Genomic DNA, 18,423 nt, shown 5'->3' with positions numbered 1-18,423 from the left:
CTATCCATCCCTGTCCTATCAGGGCAGAACTTGGACCTCCCTCCCTGGCCTCTGTCCCCTCTTGTGCAATCCCTCTAGATCTTATTGTTCTCTTGTAGGTCCTGACACCACTCCCAGCCTGGTTGGCCTCAGCTCTGTAGACTTCAGTGATGCTTCTTTTGGGGGTCTGGTCTGGGAGTGAGCCCGTCCCCATTTGAGTTCAGCAAACATTTATTCCAGGATGGACCAAGTGCTTTGCTACATGTCATCTCATTTGATTTACAGTACTTCATTCAATCCTCGCAGTGCAAGGTGGGCAGTCCTGGCACCTGGGCTGGACCTGCCTCCTGCCTTGCCGTGGGCACTGGCTTGGCAGAAGGGTACTCTTGTTATGAGCTTAGGGAGCCTGCGGGGTTAACACTGGGCACCGTGAATCCACTGTGACTTTGCTTCCACACAGGTGAGTGAACAGCCCCCTGGGACTTCTGAGAATTTACGGTCACTCCAAGGACGCGGAGATCCAGCATCCGTGGTCACCTGCGGATGCTGTTGTTCTGCAGTGGGTAGAATGGCGGTGGCCCAGGGTCATCAGTCATCTCAACTTTTGGTCTAACAAGCAGTTATGGAGCCTACACTATCTAAGGCACCACGGGACCTAAAGAAGTGAAGAAATGTGGCCTCTGAGCTCCTGAAAGTTTGTAGCCTATTGGGGAGAAAAGCCATAAACACCAGCCTAGACTGGAGGGAGTGCTGAGAAGAGGTTTGTCCGTGTGCTGTGTGACCAAATGGATTAAGTCTCACGGGAGAATTAGGTTTGGTTTTGCAGAGCCAGGGCATTTGAAGGAATTGGACAGAGGCTGGTCAGGATTTCATGAGTGAGCGAAGGTGGGGAAGATGTTTCAGGCAGAGGGAAAAGCCTGGAACAGGGAGTGCATGCGTGCAGGGTTGGGTGGCAGGTGCATGGGGTGGCGAGGAGGAGCGTCTGGGCTTTAGAGATCAACCACTGACCATTTTCTAACTCCAAACCCCAAGTGTCTTGGTGTCCTGACCCCCAGCCCAGTGCTCCTTTCACTACATTTCCATAAATAGAAGCTTCAGGCAGTTCTTGGGGCCAGAGGGAGAAGGCCTTGGTTACCTCTCGACATCCTCGTGGGCGGCTCCTGAAAGCTGACATGTGGGAGCCTAAAGAATCGCCGTAGCACCTCCCAGATTGGGAAGGTGATGCCACCAGGAATATCGATAGTGCCGTTTGATCCTGGTCCTCGAGCTGGTCACCCAGTCCTGGTTCTGGTCCTGACTGTCCCGGCCAGCTGTGGTGTGTGCACATAGCTGGAAGCTGTGTGGTCTTGCAGGGCCGCCTCTCCTCCCGGAGGCCAACTCTGCAGAAACGTAGTCATCCTTAAAAAAATGAAAATGAAAACCTCGTAGATAAGGGAAACACCAAGTGTATGAGGGGAAAATGACTATAAGGCGTCTTTCCTGGCCCCTTCAGTTTTAGCTGCTGGGAGCTGCGCTCCTGAGCTCCCCTGTCGCAGGAGACGCCTGGCTGGAAGCAGATGCTGGGTGAGCTCTGTGAGCGGTGCAGGTCTTACTGGACATGTTCTTGGGGGGGACGGGGGGGGGGGGCGACGTCTGTGTTAGGAGCTGCAGCCCACTGTGGTCACTAAGGAGAGCGAGGGTGGTGGCAGGAGGTGGAGTCAATGAGCAAATGACCAAAAACCCTCGGGCAGACACTCCAGAAACCAAACCAAACAAAAATTGGTTGTGCCTGAGTTAAATGCCGCTAACAAGAAGACAAAGAGTGTTTGGATGGGCACACGCACTTGACTTTAATACTTGTAGGTTCTGGTTCCTGCTGAGGGCATTAGGCCAGCAAGGTAAAGAGGGGTCCTTGGGCCTGGCAAAGGGAAAAATTGAATGCACATCTTTCTTGGGAAATAGGTTCAGGTAAAAGTTATTGTTTTAGTTTGCTACCTACCAGAATGCAATATACCAGAAAAGGAATGGCTTTTAAAAAGGGGAATTGAATAAGTTGCTAGTTTACAGTTCTAAGGCCAAGAAAATGTCCCAATTATAAGTCTATGGAAATGTCCAATCTGAGGCATCCAGGGAAAGGCACCTTGGTTCAAGAAGGCCAATGAAGTTCAGGATTTCTCTCTCAAGTGAGAAGGCACATGGCAAACACAGTCACAGTTTCTCTTTCAGCTAAAAGGGCACATGGCGAGCAAGGCGTCATCTGCTAGCTTTCTCTCCTGGCTTCCTGTTTCATGAAGCTCCCCAGAAGGCGCTTTCCTTCTTCATCTCTGAAGGTCGCTGGCTGGTGGACTCTGCTTCTCGTGGTTATGTCGTTCTCCTCTGCTCTCTATGAATCTCTCATTCTCCAAAATGTTTCCTCTTTTATAGGACTCCAGTAACTAATCAAGACCCACCCAAATGGGTGGAGACATGCCTCAACCTAATCCAGTTTAACAACCATTCTTGATTAAATCACATCTCCGGGGAGATGATCTGATTACGGTTTCAAATTTACAGTGCTGAATAGGGATTAGAAGAAATGGCTGCCTTTACAAAATGGGATTAGGATTAAAACATGGCTTTTCTAGGGTACATACATCCTTTCAAACCAGTACAGATATCATTTACAATCACAATCACTGTTGAAACCCCTACTTTTGCTCGTGAGGTTAAGAAAACCTGATTTGGGTACATATGCCTGGGCAAGTTACGTACGTGCAAGGGTGTCATTTATGCTGTATTGTAAAGAGCACATGAGTCGCATGTGCTATTTAAACCTTGTTTCCTTCTCTTCCCTGCAGATGTGAAGGTATTTTAGAGTCAGGTAGAGGGGCACTTGACTGAGATTCTCTAAAGGGCATTCTGTAGTCAGTGGAATGAGTTTTCATAAAACTGAGGAACTCATTAAAAACTGTCATTTATTTTAAAGTTACATCCTTTATGCAACGACAGTGATGTAGATGGAATGTCCTTGGGCAAAGTAAAAATTTGGCAAGCCTATCTCAGTTCCCCTGGTTTTAATTTAAATTCTAATTGTGAAATTCAAAATTTGAGGAATTACTAATTTAGGCCTACTGCTTTATTGACATCAAAGAAACTTTAAGCTTTCTAAATTGAAGAATGAGCAGAAGGAGACTAACCTATTAAGTTTCTATCCATGTAGAAGATTTTGGTCTTAGTCAAAATCTCTCTCATCTGCCAACCAGATCATTCAGGTTTGGCTCCAGTGTTAACTTCTTAGAGTTTTTCTGATCCTTGCTTCGTGTTTTTTTTTTTTTCTCAATACATTTGACTCTATTTAAATTATTATTTATTATTTTTATTTTCCGGCTATAGCCTATTGGCTGTCTGTCTCCCCCTATAGAGTGGAAGGTCTTATCTGTGGCCTGATTCACTGTTGTGTCCCAAGCACTTAAACAACAGCTCCTGCCTCCTTGTGGGGCTCAAGAAAAAATGTGTTGTGGGAACTAACGTAGGCCTGATTTGGTTCCTGGAGGGAGGGCGGTGTCTCGACCTCCTCTTTCCCCAGCACCATGCAGAGCCTGCTCCGCAGGTTCTCAGTCAAGCCCCAGTCAGGCCTCCCCTCCTACCTCCCGCCCAGGTCCCCCTCCCTGCACGTCTTGTCTCTTGTCTCGGTCCTGGCTCAACCTGTTGGCCTCCCTGCCGGCTCCTGGAGTTGGTGGCCCCTGCCAGGCAGCTTCAACTAGGTATGTCACTCTGCGCTTCTCCTTGGGCTTGAAGCAGCCCACTGTCGGAGCTTGCTGCCGCAGCCTTGGCTCCAAGGTGTTGGGTTGACGCTCTGTCCGTGAGGAGGGCCCCAGAAGGCGTGAGCCTCGCCTCGCTCTTCAAAACTGCCTGGGAATCTTCCTCTCTGCTCCCAGCCCACCTTGCTGAGTAGTGCTGCCAATGAGATGGGGGAAGGGGGAGGAAAATGCCCAGGGGGTCGGGGGCAGGGGGGCTTAAAGGTCTCTGGGGAGCAGGCTGCGTTTGTGCATTGAGCTGCTCGCTGTCCGGGAGGGTGTCCTGGACGCCCGGGAGCTCAGGCAGCAGTGGCACAGGGGTAGGCACATTCTAGGGTGACATCATTGGGGTTTGGGCTCCTGCTCCCCAGCAGCCTCGGGAAGGACGTGGATGGAAACACGTATGAGGCCTCAGGGTTGAAAGGGTTTCTTGGCACAGGGGCTGCACGTGTAGATGGGATGTTCTTGGGTCTGTGATTTTACAGACGGTGCCAAGGATTTGGAACATGTAAGTCCATAGAGCAGGAAAGTAAAAGGGGTATGGGGGTGCACAGAGAATGAGGACAGAAAGGGTAACTCAGGGAATCACCTGTGCCGTTTCCCTTGTGCCCAGCCTGAGCAAGCCCCGTATATGTTAATCTCATTGAGTCTTCACAACCAGCCTCTGAAGTAGGCATAATTTCTGTATTACCCCTGTCTTATAGAAAAGGAAAATAGAAGCATAAATAGGATAGGTACATGTTCAGGCTGCTGCAGTGAAACCAAACCGTTTGACTCCCACTGCTCCCTCGTGGCCCCAGAGCCCGCATTACTTAAGGATTGTGGCTCACAACGGCCCTCGAAACTGGCTTGGCCGACACTGGGTGTGTGGCTCGGTGCCATGCCTTCCTGTCCCCTGCCCTCCTGTTCTGTGGCCACCAGGGGACAGGAGAGCAATGAGCCCGTTCATTCACACGAGGCCTCAGTGTAGATGTGTCTGGGACAGGGGATCCCTCCCCTCAGCCCCCAGGTGCCTTTACAGAGGCCCAACTCCTGCCAGTCTGTATAATGAGCCACACTGCAGTCCATTTAGAAGAAGTGAGAGCAAAGCATGAAAGCATCCCCCTAGGGACAGGCAGTGCCAGTTTGGTTTTCCTATTCTGCTTGTGTGAAGTTGGAAGCCTCCCCATCTCCCCTGGCTGGCTTGGGCCTCCCTCCCTCCATAGACCCCTGGCACAGCGGATGCCCACCCCACCCCGTGGCTACCATCAGCCTGTGGGGGTAAAATCCCCCGTGCATCTGTCCTTCCACGGGGGCCGTGGGCTTCTTTGTGAATGTGACAGTCTTGTCTTTCTCGTCCGTGGCACACCACACCACCTCCAGCATGCGTCCTGTAGATGTTTGTGGAATCGTCAGCTCCCTCCAGAGTTACTCATTGCTTCTGCTTCTGAGATGGTCTTTGATTCTCCCCCAGTATATAAAACTTCAGAAACTCGCCCTCCTTTCAGAGTCTCTCATGCCCCCCTTGGGACCAGAGCACGAGTACTGCTGTCTTACCTTGGGTTTGCTTTAAGGAGTTCTTGAGGAAAGGAGGGTGCCTTGGGGGTTAGCACTGTCATAGACACACCATTCGGGTGGGCACCAGAATTCAGGCCATACACGTCTAATCTTGCCCAAATGCCTCTTTGTGTGGGCTAACAGACCAGAAGCAGCGTCACTTCCCTCTGCCTCTCGTATCTCTCACATTTTTTGAACATCTTCCTGCTTCTGGTCTGCAGCAGCTTCCCAGTGTTGTCTGTCTCAGCTCAGTAGGGAGCCCAGGACTCTCAGTAAGTGTCCCTCCCCGGGGCGTGGAGAGTGCCCATCTGCCCCAGCAGCGTTCTCACGGAACCATCCCTTCATCAGTAGGCAGCACGACAGCTGGGGGCTACATCCGGAACCACAGCCGGGCACTTGGTCCTGGGCATGTCACCTGGGAAGGCCCTCGCTGCTTGGCCTCATTTGCTCTTCAACAGAGAGAGTCATTCCTCCAACGTACCCCCTCCACACACACACACGCAGAGAGGTACACACCGACTCACACAGACACACACACACACACACAGCCAGATTCACACGCACAAGTCCACACACACTGCACAGTACCACCCTGGTAGGTAAAGGAAAGACTGATGGTGGTAGCCAAAAAAGCAGCCCTTTTGTAATTGTTTCTTTCTTCGGTCATATGAGAAACACTCTTCTAACATTCTCCTGTTGTTTCTTGGTCCTGTCTTTTACATCGATGTTCTCATTTGCTTTCATGGGCATAAGATGAACCACAGCCACACCTAAAGGCTTGCCAGGCTGAATTATTTGGGACTGTTTGGGTTGCTAGAGACAGAACCCCAACTCAAAATGTGTTAAAAATAAAAAAGTGAATTTATTGGCACATGAAATCAAAGGCAAGCTTAAATAGTCAGGCTGAAAGAAACAGGAAGAGCTTATTTTCATCTCCGTTTTATCCAAGAGGGAGGTGGGTGCTGCATAAGCTGACCGCCCAGGGGTGGAGCTGGAGCCCAGGTTACCTGAGGGTGTGTGGGGGTCCGTACCTGGGAGACTTTGGCTGCGACTGTGAGAAACCCTCCTTGAAGGAAAAGGGGGCTTTTTTTGGCTTAGTGCCTCCAAGGATGGCTGGCACATGCTGGCGACCAGCCCTGTAACCACAGCTCCTAGCAGCTGTAGACCCCGTGGAGATGGATGAGTCGGCCACATGCAAAATCCCTGTGTAGTTTCAGGGGGTTCATAGACTCCGCTCCCTTTCCAAAGATCCAAAGACCCTCTTCTAGAAGAATGCCAGTTCATTGTGGAGTGAGCATCCAGCCATGCACCCAAAGCAGAGATCTCCCAGAGCCGGTGGAGTTTGGGGTTCATGCCGCAGGGTGAGTGGGAGGGTGTGGAGGCCAGATGGGGTGCAAGGGCTCAGGGCAGTCTCTGGATCTCTTCCCTGCCTACTTTTATCTATATTTTTAAACTGAGACTCCAGCTAAGGAATTGTTTTTAAAGAGCCTCTGCTGATTAAAAAGTAAAGAAAAGAAAAATTAGAAAACCACTCATTTTAAAAGGGGAGAGCCTTCCTGTCCCCACCTCCGCATCCCCTGTCTTTCTGAAACAGGTCAGCATCTCTGATTAGCCGTGGAGCCTAGAGGTTCCAGGAATTTTGGAGACATTACCTGTTTATTTCTGCTTGGACGTGACCCACACATCCTGCCCATGCTGAGCGAGACCTTGGTAGGATAACTTCTTAGAAGCTATGAGAAAACATGACCCCCAGCAGGAGGAAGGCTTGTTTATTGAGACAAGTTTATTGTCAGAGGAACTGTACTTGGTATTTTTATGGCCCTTTGAGTTGTCAAGTGCTTATGGCTCTTTTGTATTGTTGGCACCTTGGGCTGCCTCCCCATGTCTGGGCTGGAGGGGTCGGGAGAGTTAGGAGCCAGCAGGGTCTTGCCTGCCCCGGGGATTTGCCCTGCCTTGATGGGGCTCAGCCCCTGCTCCCTGGGTTTGCCCAGCAGGCACAGCAGCTGGTGGCAGCAGCTGGCTCCTCTTCTGGGCCAAAACTTTCACGGGGCCCTCCAGTCCAGGTCATCTGAAATTTTCTGGACAGAAAGAAGCCGTTTGTTTCCATTTATTTAATAAGCCTTTCGGGGAGTGGCAGGAGCCTGTCGGGGTGAAGATGCATGCTTGTGAAGAAGAGGAGGGGAGCAGGTTCCCAGGGGCCTGGGGCCCAGAGTCACTCACTGTCCAGGCACCATGGACAGCTGGGCATTGTCTGCAGGTCCTCCCTGGTCAGCAGGCCAGTGCCACCCTTCCTCAGCCCAGACCAACGTCCCATCTCACAATTGATTCTTGTACAGACTGTGCTCAGGCTGCTTGTCTAGGTTTTTGCCATGGGGAGTCTCCTCAGTAAACAGGAGGAAGGTTTTCTTGTATTTGCATAACATTTTTTTCGCCTCTCAAAGAGCTGATGTTTGAGAGAGAAAGATAACCGACCTAGGGGATAGTTAAGCCTGAATAATTTCTATCAGCCAGGGGTCCGGGTGGGTGAGTCAGAGGTCAAAGATAACAGGGATATCAGAGAAATTCTCCCTGAGGCTAATATGGGTTTGGGGTTCCAGGAAGCTGCAGGCTATGGAATTGAGCCCTGTGCTGTGTTCCTAAACCGAAAGAGGCAGCAGAAAGGGCAGCAGATACAGCAGCAGCTCCGGTATCCTCATCCTAGCCCCTCGCGGAGGGCGGGGCCCGGAGAACCTGGTGACCCCCAGCAGCAGCCTGGAGCAAGGAGAAGCTAGAAGAGAAAAAGTGAGATGGGTGGGGGCTGCCAACCTGCCTTGGCAGGGCCATCCCTGGGCCCCCCGCAGGCACATGCAGCCCAGCGCTCTGCAGGACAGACAGACTTGGGGAGGGTGTCAGAACCACGCCTTGCAGACACCCAGCTTTCCATCCTCCGGGCTGTGAGGTGGCAGTGGTCACTGGGGAGCCTGTGTATATCTCTCTTGTCACAGGGTCAGCTCACCAGGACCACCAGGCACGTGTGCTCTCCTTGCTCGGTGTGCTGGCTTTGCCCCCCCACCTACCACCCAAGACCCAAGATTTCTTTATTTGTAGTTGTCATCTCTGGGCAAGGCCCCTGCACTCCCAACCTGGGATGTTTAACTGTCTGGGGTAACTGTTTTGGGGCAGCAGTTCTGCTCGGCCTGCCCTTAATCCCTTGAAAATACCCACTGCACCTGGATGAGAGGGGTGAGCCTCAGCCTGCAGGGATGGCCGAGGTTGCATAACAGGTTTTCACAAGCAGAGCACTGACACGCTGCCCAGCGGTGCTGCTGTTTACACCAGCGCCCACCTCTGGACGTGTGTGCACGGGTATGGGTGTGTGTGATTCACGTGTGCTCTGCCACTGCTGCTGGGAAAAGGAATATTCTCTTCCCTCCCTCCCTGGAGAGGCTTGGTTTATATAAATGACTTGTCTCCTAGGCCCATTTAGTTATGGAAAGCGGTCAGAGGCTAGACAGAGGAGCAGCCGCCAGGCAACCGTCCTTCAGAGGACAAGAGCCCAGGAGTGAGTGGTTGTCATCTAGAGACGCTGAGGAAGAACAGGCCGGGCAGGGTGAAGTTCAGGGCAGACCTGACCCAGATGGACCAAACCAGCACAGGGAGGCCAGAAGGCCAGGTCTCGCTGACAATGGGGCTGTACCTGGGCTGGCATCCACCTGGGGCTCTTTGAAAGCACGAGACAGAAGGAGTGTTTGAGTGAAGAATTAGGACAGAGGTTACTGGATGCTCTTCAAGGATAATTCTGATAAATTTCCTATCCTCCACTAGAGGGATATGTCCTCTAGAAAAAGCAGGAGGGATCCCTGCTCGAATAGAGACACCCACAAGTGCTTACCCACCAACTCCTGTCCATTCCAGAGTCTGTATTAGTCACTCCTGTCATTGGGTGTCCCCTGCCTGGAACATGCCACCCTTTCCAGCCCTATCTTATGGGTAATGTTTTAGGGCAGCTGCTTCCTGGAGATAATTGGGTGTTGGAGAGGCACTTTCATTGTGGCTGGATACTTTTTTTTTTTCTTAACACTTGATATTCCCTCTGCCTGGAATATATTGTCCCCAGATATTCTTTATCTACTGTTTTCTTTGAGATATAATTGACATAAACGAAATTCACCCTTTTAAAGAATACAATTCACTTTTTGCTTTTCAGTATATTCAGAAGGTTCTGCCACCATCACCACGTTTTATTCAACCCTAAAAGAAACCTCACACCAATTAGCAGGCACTCCTCATTCCCCCACCCCATTCCAGCCTCTGGCAAACACTAATCTGTTTCCTGTTTTATAGCTTTACCTGCTAGACACTTCATATAAATGAAATCATAGAATAAACTGCCTTTTATGACTGCCTTTTTCCCCTGAGCGTATTGTCTTCGCAGTTCACCCACATGGTAATGTGTCAGTACTTCATTCCTTTTTTTTTTTAGTGAAAAATAACATATATACAAAAAAAAAATCAATAAATTTCAGAGCACATTGCAACCATTATTTGTAGAACAGATTTCAGAGTTTGGTATGGGTTACAATTCCACAATTTTAGGTTTTTACTTGTAGAAGCTCTAAAATACTGGAGACTAAAAGAAATATCAATGTAATGATCCAGCACTCATACTCATTTAAGTCCTACCTTCTCCTTATAACTCCACCATCACCTTTGATCTTTCTCCCACTCTTTAGGGGTATTTGGGCTGTGCCCATTCTAACTTTTTCACATGGAAGGGGCTGTTGGTAATATGGAATAGGGGGATGGGACTAGTTGATGTTCTGGAGAGGCTGGGCCCCTAGGTTTCAGGGCTTATCTGGTCCAGGGAGCCATCTGGAGGATGTAGGTTTTTGGAAGTTGCCCTGGTGCATGGAACCTTTGTAGAATCTTATATAATACCCTAAATGCTCTTTAGGATTAGCAGGAATGGTTTTGGTTGAGGTTTGGCAAGTTATGATAAGTAGCAAGGTCTAACTGAAGCTTGCATAAGAGTAGCCTCCAGAGTAGCCTATTGACTCTGTTTGAACTCTCTCTGCCACTGATACCTTATTTGTTATACTTCTTTGCCCCCTTTTGGTCAGGATGGCATTGTTGATGCCACGGTGCCCACTGCCCCATGCCGCCTTGTGATGGGCAAGACAAGCCCTTGCCTGGAGTTGCTTAACTAGTGGGAAACTCCCAGCCTGCTCTGTAGCTTTCTGTGCATTCTCAAGCAGTTCTGTCCAGCTTTCCAGAACTTAGTGTGTTTGTTTTCATTTCGAATTCATGTTTAGCCATTTATACCTGCTCTGTGCTCTTTGTACAGGGATAAGCTGCTGTACAAATCCCCTGCAAGACAGAATCAGTGGAAACAGCCTAAGTGCCTACAGCAAGTCGGTGCTCAAACAGAGGGTTGTAGACTGCAAAATTACATGTGAAATATGATCCCATTCTTTGCAAAAAAATAACAGTGTATTTGGTTACATGCGTGCCTAGGAAAAGGACTAGCTGGCCCCGCCACGGGGTCAGGGTGGCTGTTTTGGGTGTGGGGTCCACGTGTGTGCCTTGTGTCCTTGGCTGCCTGTCTCTCTGCATTGTCTGTAATATCCCTGAAGGCAAAGCAGTGGCATTTGGGTTGTTCTGGGCTTTCTTCTATTGAAATCAATGTCTAATTTTAAACCAGTTGCCTGCTCTAACTGGTGGGCTTAGTTAGAGTTAGCTCATCTCGTGGCTGGGAATGCAGTGTACCCCACCTCACCCCACCCCCACCCCCAGTCCAGTGTAGCTCTTCTCTACCCTATGAAAATGAGCTAGCAGAAGACTTGACCCTTAGTAAGCCTGTTACCTGCTGTTATGAATCTTGTTAGGTTAGGATCCAGTCCCTGCAATCCAACTGAAGTCGGGCTGGGACGTTTCAACAGCTGAAGGTTCAGGGATTGGGGAAGGAAGAAGACACTGAGAATAACAGGCCACCAGCTAATCTGGTTCAAGGATGGCTTCCCTTTCTCAGCCCCTGATCGGCTGCTGCAGTCTGGCTGGGAGGCCCCTGGCACCCTCAGACATCCTCACACTTTTCTAAGTAGGCCAGAGATGGGTTGGAAGTGTGCACACATACACATGCCTATACACACACCTTCAGGGCCAGCCCCCTCTCCCCTGGCTGGGTAACACAAGTGCCAATCACTCCCTTACCCTGATCCTTGCCCCCTTCTACCTCCCACCCCCCAACACTGGTTATAGGCCTTGGGTGCAATAAAGCAAGCATTTTGAAGCTTGATGCTGTAATTCAGCATCCATGCAAGAGGCAGTCCCAGGGCCTCGACTTTGTGACATCCAAAGTCCTTCTCTGTTTGCCCTTCAACCCTCCATCCCGTCATCCTCGTGCCCTGCTTCTGCCCTGGCCTCCTAACTAGTCTGCCCGCTTCCTTCCGCACCAGTCCCGTCCTTCCTCCACCCAGCAGCCACAGGGAGCCTTTAAACTGCAGGTCAGATTATGCCCCTCCCTGCCCTCCACCTCCAGTGGTCCCCATCATGGAGTAGAATCCAGATCCTTCCCCTGGCCTGCGTGGCTCTGCAGGACCGAGACCCTCATCTCCACCCCTCTGCCTTGCTCTGGATTAGGTACTAAGTCTTCAGAATCCAGATGCTCATCTCGGCCTCATCTCCACCCCTCTGCCTTGCTCATTCCAGTCTGGCCACCTGGCCTTCTCTTCCTGTGACCTGCCCAGCCTGTTCCTGCCTCAGGGCCTTTTGCATTTGCCCTTTTTGCCTCCACGTGGCCCACTGCCTCCCTTTGTTCAGGCCCCCACTCAGCACCATCTAAGAGAGACCTCCAGACTGCCCTGTCCAAAGTACCACTCTCCTACCCTCTCTTTCCTTTTTCCTGCTTTAGTTTTCCATATAGCACTTCTTCCTCTCTGACTTTTATTATTTTTTTTCTTGTTTATTTGGCTCTTCTCTGTCATCCCCTGACTATAGTGTAACCACCACAAGAGTAATACTTTTTCTTATTCTCTAGAGCAATAGAAATAGAAGTAGCAGGTGCAATAGAAATAGAAATGTAATGTCCAAAAGAAATTAATGCTAGTCACAAATGCCACCACTTAAATAACTTTAAATATTCTCGTAGCCTCATTTTAAAAAGTAAAAAGATGAAATTAGTTTTAATATCATATTTTGTTTAAACCAATGTATCTAAAATATTATCATTTCAATATATAATCAATATAAAACATTATTAATGAGAACATTTTGCATTCAATTTTTTTTTGTGCTAAGTCTTCAGAATCCAGTGTGTATTTTATAATTATAGGACATCTCACTCCGGGTGTGGCACAATTCAAATGCTCCATAGCCTCATGTAACTAGTGGTTGCTGTCTTCTCAGGGTGGGTCTGGGGCATTGGTTCTGACAGTATGGTTCTCATAGCAGCATCAGCGTCACTGGGACACTTGTTAGAAATGCACGTTCTCAGGCCCCATCCCAGACCAACTGAATCAGAAACTCTGGTAGTGATTGTTTCCATAAGCCCTCCAGGTGATTGCAACTGAGCTCATTAAAGTTTGAGAGCTAGTGGTCCAGACGAAGAGCTGGAGCTGTGCATCTCATGCAGGGCCCCTTCCCTCCCAGCCGGCCACTTTAGACCTGTTTGCAGCGCTGTGGCATGTGCAGTGTCCAGGGCCCAAGGGGAGGGGAGCGTCTCCTGCCTAGGGGCTTGCAGGTTCCTCCGAGGATGGAAGGAAAGTCACCTTGGTACACTCTCACATTCCATGAAAAGCAGGTTAAATGGGCTGTGGTTGCAGCCTCTGGTTTGAAGCCAGAGCCTGCCCGAGCAGGAGGTCAGCCCACCTATATGACTTGCTGCCATAACTTTCCCCCATCCTTACTTCTTGCCCATGACTTTAAAGAACTTCTACCAGCCTAACTCAGCAGCTAATCTGATGTCAAATGTGTGGCCCGGCCCACGTTAGCACCCTGAAGCCTTGTTTTGGGGGGAGTGTGGGCAGCCCTTTGGGCCATGACTCACCAGCTCGAAATTGAGGAACATGGCGGCAGATTGAAGACGGTTCTCCACTGAAGCTTGTGTAGATACACAGTGCACCCCATCTTATGCAGGAAGAGGCTTATGGTGCCTGAAAACTGGATGTAACATGTCCCAGGAAGCTTGCGAGGGTCATCCTTTATTCACCTAGAGACCAAGTGGAGGCTGGAGCCCCAGGTGGCTTGGTGGGTGGGGTCAGTCTTCCAGAGCCCAGGTGTGCATCGTATCTGAGGTGGAGAGGACTCAGAGGATGCAAGGCTTTCTTCTGTCCCCCTTGCCAGCTGATTTCTGGTCCCTGCTGGGTGTGCCAGCCTCAGGCCAGAGAGGCCACAAGGCAGAACTTCTCCACCCTTCTTCCCCTGCACCCCAGCAGGGCCACCAGGCTGTGCACTAATTTCCTTTTCCTTCTCTGACTTGGTTGGGTGCTGAGAAGAGTGCAGCTTCATTCGTTCTGGCACCCATAGTCCTGAGGAGAGTGCCAGGATCATGGGGAAGATGGTGAGGTTGATGATGACGATGATGATGATTATTGTGACAACACTGGACATACTTTTTGAGGTTTGCTATATACCAGACACTATCCTCAGTCCTTCACATGTGTATTAATTCATTTCACTTTCACAAGGACCCTAGAGGCTGATAACTGCTATTATATCCATTTTACAGATGTGAAAATTGAGGCACATAGAGGTTAGGTCAGTCACGTGAAGTCACACAGCCTTCAAGAGGAAGAGCCAGGATTTGCACTCCCGCAGCTTGGTTCCAGAGCCCATGCTTTTAACTACTATAATATTTTGTATACACTTGTATGCATGTACATACATCTCTCTATATATATTAATTCTGTGGGATGAGTGGATGGAAGTGTAGATGGACATAGGTTGTAGCAGCAGCTTCATTAGATGCCCTGGGCAACCCAGTGTGCTCCGTTGGGCTGCCCGGAGCCATGGGGAGAGCCAGGCCTCCATGCTGTGGTGTGTCTCCAGGCCAGATCCCGCTGCTGCTGCTGCTAGTGTGGCGGGAAGCCAGAACCCAGGCCAGAGCCCACAGCTCTGAGGCCCAGGCAAGGAGGCTGGCGTCTCCTGGGTTCATGGAATGCCAAGTATTGCTGAGCAGCTCCCTCTGCCCAGCCTTAGAGCTGAGATCCAGATCACAGGCTGCAGCTCGGAGGGAGCCTTGGCTTCCTGTCCATTGTCTGCTCGGGGCACACCCAGTGGGTTCCTGCAGTGACCTGAAGAGGCTGGGAGGGAAGGAGGGAGGGAATGCGGCCAGCCCAGAACTTGGTCAGGGTGGAGAGAGGGGAAGTGAGAAGGGAAGACTTGGTGTTTTTCCTTATTTGTGTTTTGTATTAAAGAAAGCAAATAATATCCTTTGAGAAAACCATTAAACAAAGCACAGCCTAAGGCCCCAGAGGCCCATTGTGGCTGCAGAGAGCCCGGAATTCATTCATGCCTCTTTGGCCAGATTGTTATAGACAAGATGGATGGGGGGTGAGAGTAGGGGAGGCCATTAAAATATATTTTGAATCATATCATTCCCTCCCTGGATTCAGTAAAGGCCCATGTCCTCCTGAGCCTATTGTCCTTCCTTTATCCTCTTGGGAGCTCCCCAAGACTGGCCAGTCCTCACCCAATCAGGGCTGCTGATGTCCCCCCCGGCCCTCTTCTTGGTCAGCGGTGGGACTTGTGAGGGCAGCCCAGCTGGGTCCGCTATCCTGGGCTCCCGGTGTCCACACCAGAGGGGATCAGGGTAGCTAGCACCCCAGAATCATCTGGCTTTAATTCACTGTGGAACCTCACTGGGTCTCAGTCACCCTGTCTGTAAAATGGGGGTATCAGGCTGAATGGACTCCCACTGGCCAGTCTCAGCAGCCTGGGCCCCTTGGCACCCTCTTTCTTCCCATGCAAGCCTAGGGCTCCGTAACCCACTGCCCTCTCAGCTGCCGTGCGGGTGGGGCAGGGGTCAGACTCAGACTGTGGACTCTGCATCAGGGCTGTCCTCAGTTGTCCCAGACTCGAGTCAGACCTCCAGGCTCAGGTACCCCAGTACCCAACCCTATACTTGTATAGTGGAATGGCCGTGCTCTTCTCCATGCGCCCACCAGAACATATTTTTTTGGGGGGGAAGAGGGATGGAAGAGGGTTGAGGATTTGTGGGTGGGGGTGGGAGGCAGGGGTTTGGCAAGAGCAGAGCCAGCTATCAGCCCAGTCTCTGCACATATTCTGCCCCGGCCTGGCATGTGCAGAGTTTGCACCGAGGTATAGGTGGGGAATCTCTCTCCAACCTAGAAGGAATAGTATAAATAGGTATTGCCATAAGGGTGACAGTAAACAAAAGACTGTCCTTACAATTTCCCCCAATTTACAGATTTTCCCTAAAGTACTCTGGAGGCAGATCCTGGGTAAGAATTGCACTGGGGAACCTGGACCAGGAAAAGGAGACCTGGGTTCATGGTGCTTTTTCTATGCATGGGCACAGGGCTTCTAGACTTGGTGTTAGTATCCCCACCTTATTAGGAAACTTGAAAGGCTTAGGAAATTAGAGACGAAACTTCTTCAGGCATACAGCCCGTGAACTTCAGTGCCTGCTCTCAGCTTTGTTGCTAATTTTCTGCAAGACTTGAACTTGTTCATTTACCCCTCTGACTCTGAGCTTTGACAGGTTACATATGATGAACTCTTTTGGTCATAGATGTTGTTATAGTTAGTTTAGTCTAGAAGTTCTTGATGCTGTTTCAGAAGTTATTAACGACCTTCCTCATCTCTCTCCACGATGCAGGGTTACCACCCGATGCCCCACGAAGCAGAGATTGCACACACAAAGAAGTTGTTCCGAAGGAGGAGAAATGACCGGAGGTAGGAGAGGCTCCTTCATGAGCTTTGGCTTCTCTTCTCCTCTGCTGGTTCTGCGGCTGCGTCATTGTGGTCTGGCCTTGGTTTTTGCTCAGCTGAGAATGCTGACTTGAGGTGGGGATGGCAGGGTTGGTTGTGAGTTGAGAATCTTTTTTGGAAGTTGACAGCTACACATCTCTTGCCCTAGGCAGTGGATCCCTTCAGGAGTCTGCTGAGGACCCACCTCCATTGCCTCCTCTTTCTGGGGAGCTCTGAGGGCCAGGGGGTGGAGAGGAGGGGTGGAGGGGCAGTGTCCAGGTTTTGCAGTCTAGGAGAAGAAGTCCTCTTCTCCGTGAGCTTCTGGCCATAATAGCCACGTCCTTCAGGGGACTGTGGCCTAGCTGACTACGTGTCCTGGCACATGTCTCCAGGAGGCTCCTGGAGGTCATAATTCCAGGGCTATTGTCTTTCCTCCTCCCCATCACTGGGTGTCACCTGTGGTGCATACTGGCTCTGCTGTGCCAGGTGACACACACATCTACAACCACACATGCTACTGCTTGAGGGTGCCTAGGGGTGCCTAGAGGTGCAGAAGGGCAGAGGGCTGGACATTCACAGGGCCAGGACAGGAAATGGGGGAGCCCTGGGGAGGAACGAGTACTTAGACGGGGCATCCTGAGAATGTGGACATTTATTTTTTTAAAAGCTTTCTTATCTGGAAAGGTCTTCAAAATATAGTTTAAGTGGAAAAAAGCCAAGTGCAAACAAAATTCATCGTGTGTGGCTATTTGTGCAAAAGGGAGATGAGAGAGAGTATATTTTTTGCTTAAATAAGCATAAATTATTTTTGGCTAGAAATACAATAAAAAAAAAAAAAGAAAGAAAAGGCTTCTGCCTGGAAATAGGGTACTCCTCTACAGGGAATTTCTTCTTAAATAAAGGTTTTACCTTTATCTTATGGTTTCACCTTCACTGAACAGAGAATATTCTTGGGGGGGGGGGGGCAAGAAATGTTCCAGCCAACATCCCTTCCTCAGAAACTGAGATGTGCCTCCTCTGTTCCTGGTGACAGCCTCCTGGCGACTGAGGGGATAGCTGAGCAGTGTCCCTGAACCTGCCTTCTCTAGACAAGAGCTATTAGGTGGTGGCCACAACTCTTGGGTGGGTGGGAGACCAGGCACCCAGATGCCTTGTAATCAGCTGGTGGATTTCATGGGTCTGAAAATGTTTGCAGAGGACAGTCAATACACAACTTGCTGGAAGAAGAAATCAGAACCAAAAGGCACTTTGTGCAGCAGCATCAAGAAAGAAAAGTGTGCTAGGAAAGCTGGTCCAAGCCCTCCTCCTGGACTGACCAGACGATGGCGAATTGCGTTGTGTGTGCTACTCTTTGGCTAGGCAGCATCCTTGGTTCCTACCAAGGAAAGAAGCAGGGAGCACCCCTTAAAGGAGGAATGGGGTTCCCAGGCTTAGCATCTCTCTTCCCCTGCCCCTGTGGTCCTGACGGCAGAGGACACTGTGTATCCCTGCAGCTCTGGGCGTCCCCAAGCTTCCACGTGAGAAGTCACCTTCTGACCCAGGCCATGGCAGCCACTGCTCAGTGGCCAGGTCAGCCCACGCCTCCACGTCTGAACCAGGTCGCCTCACTCAGCAGGAGTCCCCGGAGCCCGGACAGTGCCAGGCCCCCGGAAAGCAGCAGCCTGACCTAGGAATGTAGAGAGGAGAACGACAGGCAAGGACTGGGAAGTGGAACTTCCGCTGAGCGGGCTCGTGTTCACGCCCGGTTTAGGTCAGCACCCCTTGAAGAGGATGTGGGCCCGGGACAGGGCCCAAAGCCAGGCCATAAAGATGATTAAAGGGATGGAAAATATGTCCTGTGAGGAAGGCTAAGGGGACAGGATCAGGAAAGAGGAGGCTGAAGAGAAAGAACTCTTAATTGATGCTGTTAAATTCATGAAAGATTTACTCTGGGACGGGAGCAACTGCCTCTGCATTCACAGGGACCCAAAGCAGGGGAAATAAGTATCGATGGATACAAGAGAGTTTTCAGTGGGACCAAAGAAAAACTCGAGGAATCGACTTCTTGGCCATTATAGGGGGTCAGCCTGAGCACCCCAGGGTGGGAGGCACATTGCACACAATTACTGTGCACTGGCAGGCGTGCTCCACCTTCGTTCCCAATCTCGAATCCAGGGGCATCCATCACCCACTAAAGACCCAGGCCTGGGGGACTTTCAGGAGAAGAGCGGGCAGCTCCATGGTGTAAGGACCTCAGTCGTCTGAA

The 18,423-nt window shown here is 50.5% G+C and overlaps 1 protein-coding gene across 5 annotated transcripts in view; it reads left to right on the top strand.

Annotated features, from left to right (window-relative positions):
* Positions 1-18,423, top strand: part of CTIF (cap binding complex dependent translation initiation factor) — a 350,579-nt gene that overhangs the window by 180,979 nt on the left and 151,177 nt on the right. For all 5 annotated transcript variants that reach the window (XM_077135514.1, XM_077135516.1, XM_077135512.1 and 2 more), the window contains one exon: positions 16,087-16,163. In XM_077135514.1, coding sequence (XP_076991629.1) covers positions 16,087-16,163 — 77 coding nt within the window. The remainder of the gene's footprint in view (positions 1-16,086; positions 16,164-18,423) is intronic.

Source organism: Tamandua tetradactyla, chromosome 18 (assembly GCF_023851605.1).
Source record: "Tamandua tetradactyla isolate mTamTet1 chromosome 18, mTamTet1.pri, whole genome shotgun sequence".
Classification (NCBI taxonomy): Eukaryota; Metazoa; Chordata; class Mammalia; order Pilosa; family Myrmecophagidae; genus Tamandua; species Tamandua tetradactyla.
This window is presented reverse-complemented; position numbering and strand designations above follow the sequence as displayed.